Below are 22890 nucleotides of genomic sequence, written 5' to 3' on the forward strand. Positions count from 1 at the left end.
AAAGAACCTGCCTGCCCATTGAAACATGTAAAATATCATGTATGAAACGAGATGCCAGTCCAGGTTCGATGCACAATACTGGATGCTTGGGGCTAGTGCACTGGGACGACCCAGAGGGATGGTATGGGGAGGGAGGAGGGAGGAGGGTTCAGGATGGGGAACACATGTGTACCTGTGGTGGATTCATGTTGATATTTGGCAAAACTAATACAATTATGTAAAGTTTAAAAATTAAATAAAATTAAAAAAAAAAAAAAAAGAACCTGCCTGCCAACACAGGTAGATGTAAGAGAGTACCCTTACGTCTCTTATGTAAGGGTTCGATCCCTGGGTGTGGAAGATCCCCTGGGGAAGGAAATGGCAACCCACTCCACTATTTTTGCCTGGAGAATCCCATGGACAGAAGAGCCTGTTGGGCTGCAGTCCACAGAGTCACAAAGAGTCAGACTCAACTGAAGCTACTTAGCACACATGCATGCCGGGCTTCCCGGAACGGATGCACTGGTGCAGAAAAGAAATCCAGCCTCAGGGTAGAATGCTACTGTGACAACACCGGGCAAGAGAACAGGGCCCTCCTCTGGAGGTGCGTGCCCCCCACAACCTGAGCCGTCCCCTTTCCTGCCAGCAAGGTTAAGAGATGTTCCTTCTAAAAACTCAAAATAAACCTCGTCTATTCCAGTACTCCTTGTATAGACCTATATACTTCAGTAAAATTGAATGCTTACTGAAAACATAAATATAATTCATTGCTAACAACCCTGCTAATCCTTATTTGGATATCAAAAAGGAAAAGTGTATATAAAATCAAATGTATAAGATGTGGAAGCAACCTAAGTGCCCATCAACAGATGACTGGATAAAGATGTGGTACATAAACACAATGGAATACTACTCAACCAGAAAAAAGAGTGGAAACTTGCCATTTGCAGCAACATGGATGGGCTTGGAGGATACTCTCTTAAGTGAAATAAGTTAGACTGAGGAAGACAAATACTCTATGACATCACTTAAATGTAGAATCTAAGAAATACAACAAACTAACAGAAAAAGAAGCAGACCCACAGATACAGAGAATGAGCTAGTAGTTCCCAGTGGGGCAGGGGACGTGGGGGGCAGGATAGAGGTGAGGGGGTGGGAGGGTCTAAGACTGGCTACAGAACGTATGTACAGCATGGAGAATACAGCTATTTGTAATAACTGTAAATGGAGTACATTTAGTTTTGTAAATGCACTTTAAAAATTGTAATAAAAGTTTTTTAAAGGCAATAGTAACTGAAAAATGAAAAAAATCAAATATATTGTTAGGTTTACAGAAAACTTTCACAAATCAGCATGCTAATGTATTTCAATGTACTAAGTGGTTTCCCCCTTTGAAATCTGCTCTTTTTGCTTGCATTTCAAGAGTCCTGAGGTCTTTAATGGCAGACAACACCTCACTCACCTCTGCACTGTATGCCCAGTCTATAAAGGAAGTGTTTGTCCAACTGCACAGCTCACTTAGTTCGGGCACCTGGAGCGCCAACCCACACCTGATGGCTACGCTCAGTAGTCCACCAGCCTTTGCCTGTAACAGACAGACTTTGATACAAAGAAGCTAACCCACACTCAGGAAAAAGTTATAAACTAATACTGCAAACTGAAAGCATTAAAGAAATGAATACAGTCTCAGAATACATCTTATGGTGCTGTGTGCGTGCATGCATGCGCATGCATGTGTGTGTGTGTGTGTGTGTGTGTGCAGGGTGGGGATTCTGGGGGCCATATACTGGATTTTTAAATCCCTTCCATCAGTCACTGCATGGGAGACGCAAAGTTCCCTACGGCTGTGCCCTTGGCTGGGCTCAACCTATTTTCCTGAACGAGCACTGACCCTAAAGACCTCTATTCTGGTTTCCTCAGTACTATGAGTATGTGAGGAAATTAAAATTCTTTCATTGTTTCTTAATTTTTCTATATAAAAACCAACTACCCATCTCCCATTTTTCTCAGAGAGAAAAATTGGGAAAAGAGGTCCCCCAAACACTCAGATATTCTTAAAAGATGTTGTTAATGGCAACTCACTCCAGTATTCTTGCCTGGAGAATCCTGTGGACAGAGGAGCCTGGAGGGCTGCTGTCCATAGGGTAGCACAGAGTCGGACACGAATGAAGCGACTTAGCAGCAGCAGCAGCAGTTTCAGCATCAGGTTTAATATTCTGGGACATTAAAGAGCTCCCCTGTCACATATAGCAGTGTCTTAAAGTGAGTTCTAAGATAGACACACAATCCTCCTTTCCCCCTAGACAATGAGATGTAAACTTTCTTTTCACAGAAATGGAATATAATAAAATCCTGTCTGTCTTCTTACTGTTCAATCCTGTCCCTTTTCTATTCAACATCCTCTGGGTTTCTTTCCCAGGATTTAATTAACATCTAATGTTATTCCAGAAAGGGAACATGGAAACTTACAGAGATACACAGATACAAGACAATTGAACAGAGGTGACTAATAACTAATAGCTTCCCTATATACCAGCAAATACCATGGAAAATAACATTGCTGTAGCAAGATCAAGTAACTAATGCTAGGCGTAAACTCACTGAGCAAAGAGCAGGAACCAAATGAAGAAAATCACAACCTTTACCAAGGGTCAGAAATGATGTGAAAGACAGCAGAGGCTGCGGCAGACACTGCTGGCTGCCTGCTCAATGCCTACTCTCTCCTCTTCCTTACTGGCTGAGCTTGCAGCCACTTACAGTCAGCAGGGACTGGTCTTCTCCACCCCCTTGCCAAACATGACTGAGGAGAGGGCGACCCTCTTCCAAGAGCAAGAATAAATCCTAACTTATCAGTGATTACTCTGAATGTTGGCAGTTCCAGTCATCAGCAGAAGGGCACTGGGGGCTGGGCTGCTTGTGGGCAAGGTTTTCCCACTCCTAGGGAATTCAGCACAGAGCCATGTCTGGATGTGATGGCTGGAACTGCAGCAGCCATGTCATAACTGGTAGGAAAAGAGCTGGAACACAAAGCTGACATTCTGAGCATGCAGAGAGATGGGGCCCTGGGCCCCTGATGACACCACTGAATCTCTAAGTCAGCCTGAACCCTGCCCTCCATCTGGACTTCCTGATATGGACTTACACGTTGGCTGTGTAAGTCAGTTCCTTCTCTGGTCCTTACAAACAACTGGGGAAATCCACCATACGTGACTTTGAGTCGGGGAGGGCCAGGGGACATCCTCCCTGGGGAGTTAGTCCCAGAAGCTGGAGGTACTGGTCATCACTGTGCAAGATTCATATTCACTCAGACATAATTCACCAGAAAGTGGGAACTTTACCATGCTTTTGGCAAAGTCTTTGACAAAATGGTCTCTTAGCAGCAGGTTTGGGATTATAATTTTTTTCACCAATTAATAAGGCACTAGAGTGCTATGATGATCAATACAGCAAAGTACCTCATGACAAATTGTAATTTCCCAAATAAAGAGTATTTATGAGAATTTCCATTTTTAAAAAAGCTTCACAGTTAGAAGCAGTGGATTAGAGATGCATACTGAACTGAACTGAATAGCAATTAAAAATACATCTTTTTCTGTGTTACAACACAGAAAAATAGAAAAAAATATATTCCATAATGCCATTTAAAATACTGCACACAAAGCACTATATATAAAGACACATATGGAGGAAACAACCCACAGCGCGTATCCTAGAATAGATGCCTGAAGATAAGGACAAAAGGAAATACACACAGAGCAGGGAGACACGTAGGAAGATGCTGATAGCAGGTCAGACCTGAGAAGTAAGATCAGCTCCACCTCTGTACCTGGAATCTAAGGAAAAGAAAAAAATAGCTGATTCTCTTGGTAGAAAGCATATTCAGAATATGTGACAAATAAATAAAAGAGAAACACGGAGGGAAGTCTCTAATCTTACAGAAGCAATTAAGGACTCCCGGAAAATATTTACTTTATTTATTTGGCTATGTGGGATTTCTAGCTGAAGCATGTGAACTCAGTTGCAGCATGTAGGAGCTAGTTCCCTGACCAGGGATTGAACCCGAGCCCCCTGAACTGGAAGCCCCCTGAACTGGGAACAAGACTGGAACTGGTCCACTCTTGGCCACTGGACCACCAGAGAAGTCCCCCATAAAATATTAAAAAGGAAGATTATGATAAGACATTCCCTAGAATAGTAAGTAGACTCTTTGTAGCCTCAGTAAAAGGTTATTTTACAAAGTTATCATGACCAATCTTTACTTTGGTGGAAAGTAAAAATATAGGTGAGTCTTGAAAGGTAACCTAATTCAGAAAGTCTAAAACACAACAAAATACACAGGCTGTTTACTCACACAAGATTCACAGCAAGGGTTATTTAAATAGGGTTTTATTTACTGACTGTTAAGTCTTTAACTTGAGAGAAGAGTATTGGAAAAGCAAATGGATAAAGAAACAAGAAGCAACATTATGCTATTTACAACTGATACACTTCAAACATAAGAAGAGATTCAGGATGAAATTGAAGGATGGAAAAAGGAATATCATGCAAACAGTCTGCATATGATAGCTATTGTGGCTATACTCGTATCAGATAAAATAGCTTTCAAGACAAAGAAATTACCAGCAATAATGAGGGACAGTTCATAATGATGAAAGGGTCAGTTCATCAAGAAAAAAATAAATCTGAAGTTGTGGGCACCAAATAACATAGCTTCAAAATAGATGAAAGAAAAATAAATGTAAAAGGAGAAAGAAAAATTCACCATGAAAATCAGAAATGTTAACAAGAACATTAACTATCAGTAGGGATACAGAGAATTTAAACAGCGCTTGACAAACTGATGTGTATAAACTCTATGCCCAGCAACATCAGAGTAAACATTCTTTTAAGGCACACGTGGAACAAGCATGAAAACAGCTGTAGCTTGAATACAAAGCAAATCTCGATACATTCCAGTTGAGTGAAACTAGACTACGCTTTCAGACCACAAAGAATTGAACTAGAAATCAGAACCAAAGATTATAACAAACCTAAGTATTCAGAAATTAAGTAACATGCTTTGAATTATTTGTAAAAGTATAGAAACTATATGAAAAAATAAATCAGTGGAAACTAGAAAATATTTGAAATGAACAATATGAAAGCACAGCAGCAAAATTTGTGGGATGCAGTGCTTAGAGTGACGGGTGTAACTTTACGCAGACATTAGAAAAGGAGATAGAAAAATTAAAGATCTAAGCTTTCATTTCAGTACATTTTTTTAAAAGAAGAAAAAATCAAAACCGAAGGAAGGAAATAAGAGAGCAAAATGAAACCAAAGCAACAAAAAACTGAACTAGAGATAGGCGAAAGAGAAAAAGCAGAGTGAAAAAGTGGATCCGTGAAGCCTCCCCTCCTCATTCAAATCTGTTTCAGCACGAGTTAGCTGTGTGGCCTCAGGCCATAGGTACGGCTCTCTGTGCTTCTTTCCACCCATTTAAATAGATATGGTAACATTTTAGTGGCATCTTATAGGGCTATGACTCTGGAGCGTAGGTGAGTACGTAGGTGAGGAGCGTAGGGTGTAGCTATCACCATACTGCTCAGGGACAGAGTCGCCAGCCTTAGCCTGGACACTGGGACCCATCAACAAAGAAATCCTTTGCTTACATGTTTAAGAAGCAAAAGACATTTAGTTTCTAGGAAAAACTGTACCAAGTAAATTTCACAAGTCCAGGCCTGGAATAAGGGATGCCCTTCCTTCTGTGTTTCAGGACAAGTTTCATCTCTGATGATGTTTGAGGTCAGCCTTGGATGTGAACATGAACAAGAATCAAGGCATTTAAAATCACATCTAGACAGACCTGGAGAAGCAACCAGTCCAATACTGGACTGGCAGCCCAGTCCAGTATTCTTGCCTGGAAAATCCCATGGACAGAGGAGGCTGGCAGGCTACAATCCATGGAGTCACAGAGAGTTGGACACCACTTAGAGACTGAGCACCCACGTACCAGACAGGCCTCACCAGAAACCACTCTTCCATGGAACACAACTCAGAAGACCTTGAATTATTTTATCTGTGTGTATCCTCATGAAATGTGTAATACTTTGTGTGCTGTTTTTAAACATACATGAATGGCGTTATGGAATAGATTTTTTCCATCATTTTCTCTTTGCTGTACCATCATTTTCTCTCTGCTGTACCATATTTTTAAGATCTACTTACGCTGCTCTGTGCACCTAAAGTGTCTCTCAGTCCTGGATTTTTTAGCTCTACTAGTAGCATATGATAATATTTTTCAGAGATGGGACAGAAACCCAAACTAACTTATTAAAACCCCTAACAGGTAACATCAAAAAGAAAAAAATTATTAAGAATAAACCTAACCAAGGAAGCAAAATATTTATACACTGAAAACCATAAAACCCTGCTGAAAGAAATTAGAGAAGGCATAAAAAAATGAAATGATATTCTGTGTTCATGGGTTCAAAGACAATATTGTCAAGATACCAATACTACCCAAGGCAATATGCAAATTCAACACCATCCCTATCAAAACTCCAATGGTTTTTGCAGAAATAGAAAGATCCATCCTAAAATTCACATGGAATCTTAAGGGAACCCAAACAGTCCAAAAAAACCTTGAAAAAGAAAGTTGAAGGACCCACACTTCCTGATTTTAACACTTGCTAGAAATCAACAATAACTGAAACAGAATAGAACTGGCAAAAGACAAACATACTGACTAGCTGAGTAGAACAAAGAGCCTAGAAATAAATGGCCACGTATATATGGTCAAATGACCTTATACAAGGGTGTCAGGACCATCAACGAGGAAACGACAGTCCTTTCAGCAATGGTGCTGGGGAAAGCTAGATATCCACATGCAAAAGATAATATGTAATACTGTGTACAAAAATTAAGGACGTTTGTTTCTTGGCAGGAAAGCTATGACACGCCTAGACAGCATGTTGAAAAGCAGAGACATTACTCTGCTAACAAAGGTCCATATAGTCAAGGCTATGGTCTTCCCAGTAGTCACGTATGGATGTGAGAGCTGGACCATAAAGAAGGCTGAGCACTGAAGAACTGATGCCTTTGAACTGTGGAGCTGAAGACTCCTGAGAGTCCCTAGGATAGCAAGGAGATCAAACGAGTCAATCTTGAGGGAAATCAATCCTGAATACTCATTGGAAGGACTGATGCTGAAGTTGGAACTCCAGTATTTTGGTCATCTGATACAAACAGCTGACTCACTGAAAAGTCCTTGATGCTGGGAAAGACTGAGGGCAGAAGGAGAAGAGGGCATCAGAGGATGAGATGGCTGGATGGCATCAACGATGCAATGGACATGAACTTGGACAAATTTCAGGAAATGGTGAGGGACAGATTGGGCAGGCATGCTGCAGTCCATGGAGTCTCAAAGAGTTGGGACATGACTGGGCAACTGAACAACAACAAAATCAACATTAATCACCTAAACAAAACAGCTAAAATTATGCAACTGTTAGGGAAAACCTCATGACATTGAATTTGGCAACAATCTCTTGGACAGGACACCAAAAACACAGGCAACAAAAGAAAAAATAGATAAACTGAACTCCATCAAAATTTAAAACTTTGGGGCATCACAGGGCACTATCAATGAAATTTAAAAAAGCACGCTTCATGCTCAGGGCTGGTGCACTGGGATGACCCTGAGGGATGGGATGGGGAGGGAGGTGGGAGGGGGCTTCAGGATGGGGGACACATGTACACCCATGGCTGATTCATGTCAATGTATGGCAAACCCACTACAATACTGTAAAGTAATTAGCCTCCAATTAAAATAAATTGATTAAAAATAAAAAAGCACCCGTCAAAATGGGACAACATATTTGCAAATCACATATCTGATATAGACTACTATCCAGAATATATAAAGAACTTCTAAAACTCAACAAAAACAAACAAAACCAAACCAAACAACCTAACTGAAAAATGGGCAAAGGACATGAACAGACAGTTCTTCAAAAAAGGTGTACAAATAGTATAAGCATAAGAAAAGATGGTCAGCATCACTAATTACTGCTGCTGCTGCTAAGTCGCTTCAGTCGTGTCCGACTCTGTGCGACCCCATAGACGGCAGCTCACCAGGCTCCCCCAACCCTGGGATTTTCCAGGCAAGAACACTGTAGCGGGTTGCCATTGCCTTCTCCAGTTGGAAATGCAAACCAAAACCACAGAGATACTGCCTCACAGCCCTTAGATGGTTATTATAAAAAATAAACAACAATAGCTGGAAAAACAGTCTGGCAGCTTCTCAGAATTTTGAACACAGAAATACCATGTGACCCAGCAATTCCACTTCTGTATATGTACGCAGCAAAGAACTGAAAGCAGACACTCAAGCATACATTTGCATACCAACGTTCAAAGCAGCATTCACAGCAGCCCAAAGGACGAAACAACCCAGGATCCATTGGCGGTGGAATGCATAAACAAAACACAGTCTATACATATAGTGGAAGAGTTTTCAATCTTAAAGAAGAATGGAGTTTTGATACAACGTAAATCAACTCTGGAGATACTAAGTGAAGGAAGTGAGATAGAAAAGAACAAATAGTGTATGATTCTCCCTTACACTAGGCACCTGAAATAGTGTAACTCATAGAGACAGAAAGTAGATTATAGGTTATGAAGGACTGGAGGAGGGAACAGACGGGAAGCCACTGTTTAAAGGGTACTGAGTTTCAGCTTGGATGAAGACAAAGTTCTGGAGATGGAGAGGGAGATGGTTGCACAGCAGAGTGGATACACTTAAATGCCCCTGAACTGCACACTTAAAAATGGTTAAAGTGGTAAATTTCATGGAATATATATTTTACCAGAATACAAATTACAATAAGTATACTCAATTTTTGTTTCTCCCCTGCAGCCCTTCACAAAGAGGGAAGAAAGACCTAACAAGAAGCAGAGAAGAGGCATTTATTTTTAAATCTTACTGGAATTTAACCCAAAGACAACAGGTTTTCAGAGGAAAACTGGACTGCTGTAAAACCCCAAATCATCACCTGGAGAAACCACAAACGTTGTCAGTCTGATTTTATCTTAATTTTTTGTGGGTGTTTTTAAAATTAATTTTTGTTGGAGTATAGTTGATTTACATGTTGTGCTAGTTACTGCTGTACAACAAAGGGGATCAGTTATACAGTTCTTTCTACATATACCCAGTCTTGTTTAGATTCTATTCCCGTATAGGCGTTACTGAGCACTGAATAGAGTTCCCTGTGCTATACAGTAGGTTCTCATTACGTTTTTGTTTTAAAATCTTTTTTTAAAACCCCTCAACAGAGGGGAAAAGGCAAGGCGGGAACAGGTTTAAAAAAAATCACAAACCCTGTCTTTTCAGTATGTATAGCAGGGGTCACGGGCACGAAGCCAAGGGTCAGGGGATGAGGCCCAGCCCCAGCTCTGGGGAACGGGGAGGCGGGGGTGCCTGAGCATCCCAGCAAAGCAAGGCTGCAGCTCCCCGCAGAGAGATGTCCCAAGGACGTCTACAGCACTTTCACCAGTGAGAACAGATGCAATGGAAGAACTTTCCAAAGTTACAAAAATATCCCCAAACTGTCGCCCGACCTTTAAAAATGACACTGGCATTTTAGTCTTGCAATACCGAGTTTATCTAGATGATCACGTGTCCACACGTGGACCCTGGAGGCTGGCCGCTGGACCACACAGCGGGGGCAGCCAGGGGCAGGTGGATCCTGTCTTCTGCCCCCTCTCCCCGCTCCTGGGACCAGACCCCAGGGAGAGCAGGTGTCCAGCCCGGCAGGGAAGCTGCCCTTCTGACCCACAGGTATCTCCCTCACCGAATCCTCACAGTTGGACACATCAGCCCAGACCCGCCGCCATACAGCTGACCCTCGTTTGTAAAAAGGGCGTTGTGGTTCCTAACTTCAGACATGTAATGAGAAGGAACCATCTCAACACCGAGAGGGGGCGCCCAGCACACAGAGAAGCATGAACACCCCTGCGAGGTTAAGGCCGGAGGGCTTGGGCTCGGCTGGGTGTGGAGCCCACAGTTTCCAGTTCCTAACTTCATGCTCCTCTCACCAGAACAACCATTTTCAGACTGGGCGTGCCTGGGCCCTGGATGTCTATAAAGATTCTCATGGACCATGTGAGCACAGACAGCTTTAAGGGGACACATCTCAGCCTCTGGGCAACTCTTCATATGCTCCCCCGAACTGACCTCTTGGATGGACTGGTCAGTCCTGCCTTTCATCTTGCTTTGTCCCAACTGCCCTGCTCCAGCTTCAGTAGCTTCAGTCATGTCGGACTCTTTGCGACCCTATAGACTGTAGCCCACCAGGCTCCTCTGTCCATGGGATTCTCCAGGAGTGGGTTTCCATGCCCTCCTCCAGGGGATCTTCCCGACCTAGGGATCAAACCCACTTCTCTTACATCTCCTGCACTGCAAGAGGGTTCTTTACCACCAGTGCCAGCCGGGAAACCCCATATCCATCCCAGATCATATTAAATATATTGTCTCACTGTGATCAAACCTCCAAGACCAAACACAGATGATCAGAAATACTGCTGTCTTTATTAAGAAAGTTCCTCTCTCTAATGAGTGGGTAACCTCATCCTTTTAGAAGACAGAACATTCCTAATTAGCTTTTTCAACAAAATTGAAGAACTAATGTTATCAATAGATTATTAAAATCATTTCTGCTAAGAGATCAACATAGTGTCTTTGGCTTAGAGCTCGCGGGTTCAAAAAATTGGAGAACACTGCGGGAAGAAAATGCTTTGCATCATAGTTATTTTATGGAAACAAGTGTGACCTAAAGGGAACCAAACTTATGCTAAACCTCATCTCTTTCCAGCAAAAAGTAATACTCTCGATGACACAGAGTATGCACCCTTAGCAACAAAATGCTTCATCTATGTCTGTAAGAAATCAAGTTCCAAGAAATGTAGCTTTTATACTTAACAGTTAATTATCCAACTTTGCAACATTTATGTTGTTTTGATAACTTGATTACTGCTACTAAATATACCGTTGAAAGTGAAAGTGTTAGTTGCTCAGTCATGTCCGACTCTTTGTGACTCCATCGACTGTAGCCTGCCAGGCTCCTCTGTCCATGAAATTCTCCAGGCAAGAATACTGGAATGGGTAGCCAGTCTCTTCTCCAGGGGATCTTCCCAACCCAGGGATCAAACCCGGGTCTCCCACATTACAGGCAGACTCTTTACTGTCTGAACCATCAGGGAAGCATACTGTTAATTCAAACATAAACGTGTTTTTTAATTGAAGTAGGAGATCCAACCAGTCCATTCTGAAGGAGATCAGCCCTGGGATTTCTTTGGAAGGAATGAGGCTACAGCTGAAACTCCAGCACTTTGGCCACCTCATGCGAAGAGTTGACTCATTGGAAAAGACTCTGATGCTGGGAGGGATTGGGGGCAGGAGGAGAAAGGGACGACAGAGGATGAGATGGCTGGATGGCATCACCGACTCAATGGACATGGGTTTGGGTGGACTCTGGGAGTTGGTGATGGACAGGGAGGCCTGGCGTGCTGCGATTCATGGGGTCGCAAAGAGTCGGACACGACTGAGTGACTGAACTGAACTGAACTGATAGTTGATTTACAACACTATACTAGTTTCAAGTGTACAACATAGTGATTCAATATGAAAAGTGATTCAATATGGAAATCACATGCTTTGCAACAATTTTACATGATTTTTAAAATGTAGTCATCAACTTGAAAATATCCTAGAAGGTATGCAGTTTTATCAAATTCTTTTAGGCGTTATATAAGCAGAAAATGCCAAGGACCCCTGGGGGTGGCCACACTTCAGGGTCTGTGGAGAAAGAACAGGGAGAGGAAAGAACTGTGTGCCTCCGAACAGCCCAGGGACTTGCGGATGGAAGGACACACGGACACACACACACACGTGCTTTCTCTCTCCCACTGCTGCCTCTTCCTCAAGACGGCAGGAAATGGACTTTAAAATGCTTTTATTTATGAAAATGTAAGCAGTATTTTAGAAACAAGAAGGCAGTTCAGGGTGGACCTCCCAGTCGGTGCCAGGCGGCAGACGCCCCAGCGATCCAGTCTAGGCTGGAGGGGCCAGCACGGGAGAGTCTGTCAGACTGGAGCCTCCCTGCTGCCTCGGCCAACTGGTGTGGGAGAGACCCATACGCTGAACCTTCCCATCCAGCAAGCGACCTTAAAAATCAAGCGATTGCTTCTAATCATGTGCTTTAACAGAGACAACCATAATTCCAAAAGATACACGCACCCCGGTGTTCACAACAGCACTATTTACAACAGCCAAGACATGGAAACAACCAGGATGTCCATAGACAGAGGAATGGATAGTGAAGCTATGGTCCAGATATGCAGTGGGGTATTACTCAGCCACAAAAAGGGACAAAATGGTACCATTTGCAGAGACGTGGGCAGACCTCGAGACTGTCATACAGAGTGAAGTAGACCAGAAAGAGAAAAACATATCATATATTAATTCATATATGTGGAATCTAGGAAATGGTTCAGAAGAGCGCACGTGCAAAGCAGAAATTGAGACCCAGACAGAGAGAACAAACATACGGACAATACAGGGGAGAGGGGGGCGGGATGAACCGGGAGATTGGGATAGGTATATATATACACTACTTTATAAAACAGATTAACTAATGGGGACCTGCTCAGTGCTCTGTGGCGACCTAAATGGGAAGGAAATCAGTAAAGGGGGGTGCAGTATTTGTATATGTATAACTGATTCCCTTTGCTGAACAGTGGAAACTAACACAATGCAGTAAAGCATCTATATTCCTGTAAAAAAAATTTAAAAAATAGATTCATTTCATTCCTACTAAGCTGCCCTCTTCTTTGTAACAGACTATCTCCTTGATTCATTCATTGGTGCTAGAAAGAATCTATTATGCGATGCATCTCAGGTCCACACCAGGGGCAAGGGCTGCGAAGGTTATAGACAGTCACACCCAAGAGCTGCAGGAAGCTGCATGTATGTCCTCCTCTGAGACCCATGCACCCAACCTGCAAGCTCTCACCCGGTCCCTAACCAGCTCCACACCCACGAAGAACACTGTGCTACCTCCTTCTAGCCTAAAACCTCCTTATGATGCTTTTTACTTTATCACATCTTGCTTCCTCCAGGACTCCTTATAGACGCTCAGTTGTGTCTGACTCTTTGCGACCCCATGGACTGAGCCTACCAGGCTCCTCCCTCCATGGGATCCTCCAGGCAAGAGTACTGGAGTGGGTTGCCATTTCCTTCTCCGTGGGATCTTCCCGACCCAGGGATTGAACCCAGGTGTCCCAAATTCCAGGCAGATGCTTTAACCTCTGAGCCACCAGGGAAGCTCCTTATAGACAAGCCCTGTTTAACTTGTGTCTTTCTCATTGTCCTAACCCAGTGGTGTAATTCAAATCGCCAATCTACCGGTTCCTCCTGGCATGGACTAATTTGGGAAAGTCCTGTACCTTTGCCCCATCCTCCTCTCCAGGCTTCCAGAAGCACAGTCTAGGTTTCAGGAGCAGAGGACTCAGAGGCATCTCCCCAAGCGAGACAGCGCAGCTCCCTGGGGGACCCATCACCTGGGCAGTCACTAGTAGAGAAGCAGGGAAAAGAACATTTATAACCCTCCTCTGTTCAGTATTTCTTGGAGCCATCGGAGGAGGCAGGCAAACCTCTCAGATGTCCCATGACCCCAGGTGATGAGGCTGGACTTGAACCTGGGGCCGTTTAAGCCGCAAGCTCCCACCTGAGCCCCTCACCAGCCTCCCACCTTTCATGTGTGAGAAGTAGGTCAGACACCGTGTGGGCTCGCAGTACCCCCCACACCCTCTCCTTGCTCTCGAGCATCCACGGGGATGCCTGGCTACAGACTAAGGTTCCTGGTTCTCTCTCCCCAGCTCTCCTTCTTTGCACTGAAAGCTCTCAGAATCAGAGCAGGAGCCAGTTTTTCTTCCAGTTACTACTTAGAAGGGCTCAGTATAACCCTAGTCACACGAACAAACTTCAAGGCAGTGGTCCGGCAATCTCTGCTTCCAGAAATAGCTTCCTTTGGGGACAGACTCCCTTAGCTCCAACGTTTCCTACAATCCACTCCTTCATTCAGTAGGTATTGAATGAACACTTACAATATGCTGGGCACTAGAGACACAGCAGTGAACAGAAGAAACTACCTACCTTGACAGAGTTTAAATTCTAGTAGGAGAGCAGTGAACTTCAACACTGATGTTAGCTGCTAAGACGAATCACGACCATCTACATTAATGATTCCTTGGTACAACCAGAAGTGCATTATATATCTACAATTTTTCTATTGATCTAGTATCTACCTTACCCAAGTTCTTCTTAAAAAATTAAAGATTAAAGATTTGCCTGCAGGGGGATCTAAAAAGCACACGTGAAAAAGTAAAGGCGTGCCCCTCATCCTGCTGTGTAGCACTTCCAAATTCACAGACGGGTTCAAACGCGGTTCCCTCTGCCCCCTCCCCTGCCAGACCCCCTCCATCCTTTAGATGTCAGCTTAAATGTCGCTTCCTCCACAACCACAAGTACAACTCACGACTGCATCAGGGGCTTCTGCTGTACACGCCCAGGCACCTGTGCTTTTCTCAGCAGGCTCTGATATTAGCATACAGATTAGGTCCAGAGGCTTAAATGAAGAGGGCAGGGGTACTCTGTGTTCACAGGAGGGCTCCATCCTGCTGTAATTAACACAGAGTCTGGCACATAGGTGTGCAACTAACACTTGTTAAGTAGGAGAGAAGGATACTGATTTGTTCCTTTCAAACATCTTCTAAACATGGTCATGTTTAAGCTGAGCTGGGCACAAGGAATCTGGTGGAGTGATACACTATTGAGGATAATTTAGATCAGGGAGATCTCAGTGGAGAATGTTCGGCGTTTAGCATGTGCAGCTTTCACTAGACAGATGAAGATGCAATTGACAAATACCTACCATGCAAACTGCAGTAAGGACAGTCTTAGATACTGTATGTAACTTGTTGCTGTTTGTTGTTTGGTAACCAAGTTGGGTCCGATTTTTTTGCAACCCCGTGGACTGTAGCCCACCAGGCTCCTCTGTCCATGGGATTCCCCAGGCAAGAATACTGGAGTGGGTTGCCATTTCCTTCTCCAGGGGATCTTTCCAACTCAGGGATCGAACCCACATCTCCTACAATGGCAGGTGGATTCTTTACCACTGAGCCACCAGGTACTGTCTCCACTGACAGAGGAGATGGACAGAGGGAGAAAAAAAACTACTGAGTTTTCAGTTATTTGGGGGAAAAGACCATATAATCTGACTTGGGGTAAGGAGCATGTTCACCCTTCCCTTAGCTCAGCCATCCTCAAGATTTTCCTAGCATGCAGAAATTCACGATTTACTAATTTTGTGTTTAATCCAGAGAAAGTTCTAGTCCCCAAAGAACCAAACAGGACAATCAACAAACCTCCCACCCACAAGGGAGGAGGCAGGCGAGCCGGGCGGTGTGGCCAGCATAACCAGACCAACGGCTCCAACAAGCTCATCCTGTGCTCCAGGGGCAGCTGCCCCAGCGCCCCTCCACCTGCCACCCATGTCAGCGTCAGCTCAGATTCGCTGAGGTCCCCAGCTCCTCTCCTCCACCCCGATGGTAAGGCACCCAGCCCACTGGAAACAATCCAGTATCACCCCCATTTCCATTCCACCCTGAAATGTATTCTTCCCTTCACTCTGTCCACTCTGACATGCTCAGCAGATTACCATTGCTGATGTATGTACATCAATCGAGGAAAAAAGTTAATGCTGCATTTTCTTGCAGAAATTAACTATTTAAAAAATTATTATTATTATTTTGGGTTGTGCCCCACAGCTTGTGGGATCTTAGCTCCCTGACCAAGAATCAAACCCACGCCCCCTGCATTGGAAGCATGGAGTCTCACTCACTGGACCACCAGGGAAGTTTCCCAGAAGTTAATTCTTACTTGTTCCCAGGAGTGGACAGTTCAAAAACATAAATGACTTCAGGTTATTATGCTTATTTAGCAGTTTTCAGCTGACTTGAAAAAAGAGTCTAAAAGTCAAATGGTCCCTTAGTGAAATAGTGAGGAGATGACGTTTTCATAAATCCAAGTTACATCAGGAAGAAAAGGGCGAGAGAGAAAATCACAAGTTGATACAGCCAAGAAGACAGACCTATACGTGTAACTGAGTCACTCTGCTGTACCCCTGAAAGGAACACAACATTGTAAACCAACTCTGCCTCAATAAAGAATAAATTTAATAAAAGGAAGACAGATCTGCCCGAGTTCAAGTATGGCAGCAGCTAGAATAATATGAGAGACTTCTGCCGGTCAGAGGCTTTACTCATAGCCACGGATGACACGCACCCATCGGATGGTACAGGTTAGTAAGATGGGCTGCACGGTACCCAGAGGGCAGGCTCCAGACCCAGTCAGGAGATCTTGTCTCAGACAGCTCCTTGACCCTTTAGGTGACTTCCTGCTATGGCAGCTCACCTATAAAATGGAGATACTGATTACACTGATCAGGGTTATGACCATCTTAGATTCAGGTTGCATTTTTAAAAATCCCTGTATTCAGCAAAGAATGGTGTTCACACCTAAATATCAGCACTATAATGGGGGCCACTGGGGGCCATACTAGAACCTACCCAGCAGCCGTCATGATGATCAAATGAGCGAATCACGTAACACCCTAAATGTGGCCCTCGGGCCATAGTAAGTGCTCATTTTGCTTGTATCCATGATAAGGAGTATTTTACATGTTTATTTCCAAGTTGTACACAAAAATTACCTGGTAGGAACAATGGAGTATTTCAGTGTATTTCTATGAATTGGAAATCTATTGTAAACCTACCTACTTACCAGCCTACCTACTTACCAATGGATTGGTATGACAATTTTGTGTTTCAGGGGGAAAACTTGAGAACGACGTAAAACCTAAACTGCATGCTTCAACAGCACTACAAATCAAATACAAATAATGTTATCTTAATTTATGCAGACCAAGCAAATAGTTCATCAGAGTCCGGAAGGTCTGAGTAAACATATCTGAATATTATTAAATTCTGTCCTGAAAAACCCACTATTAGAGTAGCACCTGGAATAGTTAATAAATAAGGCTGTTGACTTTGGTTCTCCTATTCTGCTTTTGCAGCACGCCTTCAAAGCAATTACTATTCCATTACTGTTCACACAAGAGAAAATTTACTAGCCTGCAATTTAGAGGTAAGTGGGGTAGACAGAAGAAAATGGAGTCACCCACCAGGATCCAAGAAGCTGTAGACAACAGTCTAAATGCTTAAAAGACACACATTCATTGCCACACACAATAACCTGGACTTATCTTCATGTCTATTCATGAGAAAGAATAATTAGTGGAAAGCAGGTTGGAGGAAGAAGGAAGATGGAAAAAAGACAACAGGAAGAAGGGAGAAAGGCCTTTGAAACCTGAGGAGTTATTTCTGATCCATTAAAATATCAAGATCCAGATGAAAACTGCTGGTGTCCAAGGAAAACTCTGTCAAAAATGAGCCACAGTTCAAGTACCATACATCCAGGGAAAGTAAAGAAAATGTACAGATTTAACACTGATAGACTAGGAAAGCTGTCCATCCTTCTAGACATCCATTTCACCAAATTCTCACATTTGATCAGACTCACAGCGTGACTATTAACATGCTCTTAGGAGGGAAGAAATAACACATGAGGGGCGTGTTTCGGGTAAAATCATCTTTGGATGGTGCTCTCTAAAAGCATCTTTGAGGTTTCTTCACTTCGAAAAGATAATCACTCTACACTAACTGTGTCAAGGGGAAATGGAAAGGGATCTCTCCTGTCTCCTTCCGGGAAATACATTCGTAATCTATTATTTAGGGGAGAAAGTGCCAAACTCTGTAAATCTCAATATTCTTTGGATTATGGCTCCAATGAGCTGCACGTAAAGGGTGGAACGTGTAACTAAATTATCAGAAAAGGGCAGGGTAAACTCACCTCCCCCACTCCCAGCCCCTGCCCAGCACACAAACAGCTTAACTGCACTCAAGACAACATCCAAAGGACCTCTCTAGTTCACTACTTGCCAGAAACATCTTCCAAATGCAATCTCATTAACTGAGACCTTTCCTGAGCCTGTAACCGGTTTCGAAGTCAGCTTGTCTTCCAGCCTCATCTCCTTAAACTGAAAGTTAAATTTTTAAAAGTTCTTTCCTTGCTTGGAAAGTGATACTTTTTAACCTTTTGTTTCAACTGGTTTCCCCAAGGTGGAAAGCAACTTCATCTGAAAAGCGGCCTCTTTAAACTCAAGAAACTCTGGAAGGTTTTCTAGCAGAGGACAGAAATCTGATCAATAGTGTTATTGAAAAAATGTGACCAGCTACAGTCCCATTTGTTTGTGGCTGTTGCTTCTGTGAAAGCCGGGCAAATCCTTAGCAAATAAGCTTTTCCGGAGAGCTAGATGGATGGGGTGTGCAGGTCGCAGGCAGCTAGGATTACCTGAGAGCCACAGTGCAAACTCCTATCAAGGCCACGAGAAGAGGCCACTGGGAACCAGATAACTCCAAGCACCTCCATCTCTGATGGGCAGCTCAGCTTTGGCCACAATTCACACAGCTTCCTTTGCAAATGGATTTGGCTGTTAAGTGTAGGGTTGTCTGATGCAAATATTTCTTTCCTGGCCGCACAGCTCAGTTGAAAGGGGAGCCTGAAAATTGGCTGGCTGGCTAGCTGGATGGGAGAAGAAAGCTCAATTCCAGCTAAGCTACCACGGAGGATTAATTGCTCCAGAGTGCCTGTTGTGCCTTAAATTTAATTTGGAAACCTTTCATCTTTTACTTTCCTTCATTGGCAGCCAATGCTTAGAGAGCTAATTTGTACCTGGTTCATTTTCCTCCTTTTATCTTATCTACGTTAACATCAACCATGGAAATGAGAAGCACCATGAATAAAAGATGAAGCTTGCCTCGGGACATTCTTTCCTGAGGTACTGTGAATTACTTAAAAACTAATTTGTGTGTGCACCGTAGAAAGGGCTGAGATGTATGCCGGGCCCTCCAGCATCCCTGATCAGCATCTTCCCTTCCCCCAAGGAGTTATAGTGTTTAGATGTCTTAACTGGTCCTACCTTTTGGCCAAGACAGCAATGTCTAGACTGCAGTACATGTGAAATCATTAATCTAGGACTGGTGGAGGGTAGGACATCCCATTAATATACAAGACTAAGGATGCATAATTTCCCCTAATCTGACTTTTTGGAAAGTTCAATCTTGCTTGCCATGCAAATAAAAGAGTGTGCTGTAATAAAGAAAACTTAATGTCTCAACATACATGCCTGGTGAACAGAGAGAGATGCCTTTTTTGGTTCAAAAACGTTATGTTGGGGGAGGGGTGGTGGGCGAGGAAGGGATTAGTACTAAAATTCCTGCCTGGGAGGAACCCCGAGAAGCTACAGGACTTAAATTCTAAGTGTATCATGCATATTATGCTTTAAAAAAAAATCCCTTCTGTTGCGTATTTAGTATACTTGGCACCTCTCCATAAATAAGAGACACACATGTTCGTAAGTTTATTTTGAATATTTCATTACTTCCAACCATACAAAACATTAGTATCTTAAAAGTTTAGCATTTTTTTTCCCCTATATAGTTTCCTCTCGGCTGACACTTTTTTTTTGTCCCCATCCTCTCCTCTTTATCTTCTCTTTTTCTTTTCCCCAATGGAGCAATGAAAAAACCTCTTGCTGCTTCATATCCACCCCGAACAAGACTTCTTTCAGTTTGGGAAGCATCAAAGAAAGGCTGTGTTCTGGGCCATTTCTCTGGCCAACTCCTCCCTTCAGTCTAGCGCCTCACACCAGCGGGCTGGAAGGGGGGAGCAACTGAGACTCACGGCCCTTCACAGCCCATTCGCCTAAAAGGTTAATTAATAAAAATGTGCACTGTTTTGCTTACCCAAGACTACACATTTTCACAAGCAGAGCAACTTCCAAGTTGTATAAGAAGAAAAAAGACTTTGGGGGTTAAAATGACGGTGTTCTGAAACACAAGGGTCTTGGCTTCAGAATACAAACCATGTCTTTTGGGGGCAGGAATATGCAGGCAGAATCAAGATAAAACCCAACTTAAAAAATCAGCTGATATTTCGAATCTTGGATATTATGAAGACCATAATATACAATGACAAGCTAATTGATTTCTTCAGAATAAATACAGGAAGAAAGCCCTCCATCGTGAAAGCATGGAAGAGAGAGAGGAGAGCAATTACTGGTCCTTTTATTCAAGAAGCAAGAGAGGATGGACAGAAATGAAGGCAACAATTGCCCCAAGAAATGGATTTTTAAAGCCACACAGGCAGAAAAATGAAGCTGGAGAGACACCGAATAGCTCTATCCTGAGGTTATGAAAGACAAATTGAGATATTAGGATGAAAGCATGGGACGTTTGTGATTTCTGTGAAGAGTGTTTTAAGTCGCTTCAGTCCTGTCCGACTCCGTGCGATCCTGTGGACTGTAGCCCGCCAGGTTCCTCTGTCCATGGGATGCTCCAGGCAAAAATACTGGAGTGGGTTGCCATGCCCTCCTCCAGGGGATCTTCCTGGCCCAGGGATCAAATCCGCCTCTCTTATGCCTCCAGCATTGGCAGGCGGGATCTTTATCACTAGCACCACCGGGGGATGTCTAGACATACAGATCGCCCAGTTTACTTAGGGGAAGGGAAGGGATGATGGAGTCTCAGAGTCAGGATGTCGGGGATTTGGGGAAGAGGAAGGCAACAGTCCCAAGGCATGTCAAAAAGTCCAAGGTCATTTCCCGCTATATTTGTGGAGGAGGAACAAGAAAACTGTCAAAACCAGGCAACTCAGCCTCATTTGCAGAACGCACACGCATGCGCACACACTCAGGCTGCAAAGCACCAGCCTCAGGGACGAACACCTGTTCCAACCCGGTGCCTGCTGGCTTTGTGCAGCTCTGGGCTCCAGGGACACTGTGCCATCCCAGCACCAGCGGGCCAGGCTGCGCTGGGGACCTCATGGAGAGGACCAAGCAGCAATGGCCGGTGCAAAAGTGGCCAAAGAGGGGCCTCGAGAAGGGACAGGAGAAGGAACCCGGCAGTCCTGCTGATAACCTCGGGCTGTGAAAAAACAGAACCACAGGGCAGTCCCAAACTTAGTTGGCAGAGGGATTCCTCGAAAAGGAGGTCATCTTTAGAGTCAAGAAGGGCCTTTGTGGGGTACAGGGAGAGATGGTGGGGAAGAACTCCCTAGAAGTCAGTGTTTTCACTAGTAACCATTTCCAGCCCACCAAACTGTAACAGGGAAATGGGTGTCTGGCTGATTATTAGTCACCATCTTCAGCGTCCTCCTGATATGGCTCTAGACTCAGAATCACACCTGCGTGCACTGAAAAGGCCGTCAGAGACCACCTAGCCTGCCCCCAGGACGCAGAACCCCTCTCCTTGCAGCCCAGCCTCTCGGGGCTCCATCCTCAGGCCGGCCAGAGCCCAGTTTCTAGAAATCCTCCAGGAGCCTCACAGCTGCACCACCGCTTCAGCCCAATAGCGGGGCCGGTGAGTGAGTGAGTGAGTGAGTGAGTGTGTGTGTGTGTGTCTGTGTGTTGTGGGGGAAGGAGGGGGAAGCAAAGCTCCCGCCAGACTCTCTCCAGGAGTCCCGGAGGTCCTCCCACCCTCCTCCAACCCCGGGGGATCAGCGAGAGCTGCGGCGCTGCGCCCGGAGTCCCGAGTGGACGCGCGGGGAAGGGCAGCCGTGGCAGGACCAGCCCGAGGGGTGTCCTCCCGCCCGCCCGGGCCTGCCGCTACCTCCTGGAAGAGCTCCAGACTGTAGGTGTTGTCGTCGTCGGCGAAGAAGAGCACGCCGGGCTGCGCGCGCTGGTGCCCGTGCCTCTGGCGCAGCCAGGCGAGGCCTGCGTTGCGCTGCTCGGTAGCGCGCGGCAGCCCGGGCCGCTTGTAGCGCCGGGGCGTGGGGACGTGCAGGTGAGTGCTGGGCAGCCCCGCGCGCGCCAGGAAGCGGCTCACCAGCTCGCTGCGCGCCGCCGCGTCCTCCACCAGGATCCAGTGCAGCTGCGCCACCTGGCGGAACGTGTTGGCCAGGCGGGTCAGCTCGGCCTTCTGCACCGGGCGGCTGTAGGTGGGCGTGATGGCATAGATGGTAGGCAGCGGCGGCTCGGGCGGCGGCGGCGGCGGCCGCGGCCACGATTCGTTGCGTGGCTCCCGGCCGCGCCCCGGGCCGCCCCGGCGTAGCGGGAGCCGGGCGCCCCCGCGGCCCCCGGAGTAGGGCGCGAAGTAGGGGCGCGGGGTGAGCGGGGGCGTGGGCCTGCGCGTGTCCACGTCGAGCATGATGATGACGATCAGGATCCAGGGCAGGAGCATGAAGAAGCGGCTGAACAGCACAGACTTCATGGTGCGCTCTCCCCCGACCTCTCCGACGCCCCGAGCGGGGCTGAGCCGGGGGACCCCAGCGCGCAGTTTGGACGGCGCTGGCGTCCGCGCTCAGGAAGCCGCGGCCGGCGCGCACTCCATGGGGCGGCGGGGCGCTGCGGGGGCGCGGAGCCGGGCGTGCGGGGTCCGCGCAGGTGGCGGGGAGCTCGGGCTTGCAGGCGTGCAGGCAGGCGGGCTGGCGGGGAGGTCCCTACTCCGGGTAGTCGGCGGGAAGCGGGACTCGGTCCAGCCGCGCGCGCCTCCGGCCCCGGAGTTGTGCGGGGCGCCGGGAAGGTGGTGATCCAACCGCGCTCTTTCCGAAGCGTGGGAGCTAGGAGCCGTCCCGCGGCGCCACAAGCAAAGGGACTCCAGCCGTGGGTCCCTGGTGCGCTCTCTGGGTGAGGAGACAGGCGTGGGAGACACGCGACGAGCGCTCTCCTTCGTTACATCCCAGCCGAGGCGACGAG

General features: G+C 45.6%; 1 protein-coding gene across 2 annotated transcripts in view; it reads right to left on the bottom strand.

Annotated features, from left to right (window-relative positions):
• The window catches only part of B3GAT2 (beta-1,3-glucuronyltransferase 2), a 103198-nt gene extending 80740 nt beyond the window's left edge, over positions 1 to 22458 (bottom strand). The window contains exon 1 of one of the 2 annotated variants that reach the window (XM_015472744.3): positions 21806 to 22458. In XM_015472744.3, coding sequence (XP_015328230.1) covers positions 21806 to 22405 — 600 coding nt within the window. In that variant the 5' untranslated portion in view covers positions 22406 to 22458. 2 annotated transcript variants of the gene reach the window in all.
• Positions 22459 to 22890: the final 432 nt, after the last annotated feature.

The sequence above is a fragment of the Bos taurus genome, chromosome 9 (genome assembly GCF_002263795.3).
Source record: "Bos taurus isolate L1 Dominette 01449 registration number 42190680 breed Hereford chromosome 9, ARS-UCD2.0, whole genome shotgun sequence".
NCBI classification, from domain to species: domain Eukaryota; kingdom Metazoa; phylum Chordata; class Mammalia; order Artiodactyla; family Bovidae; genus Bos; species Bos taurus.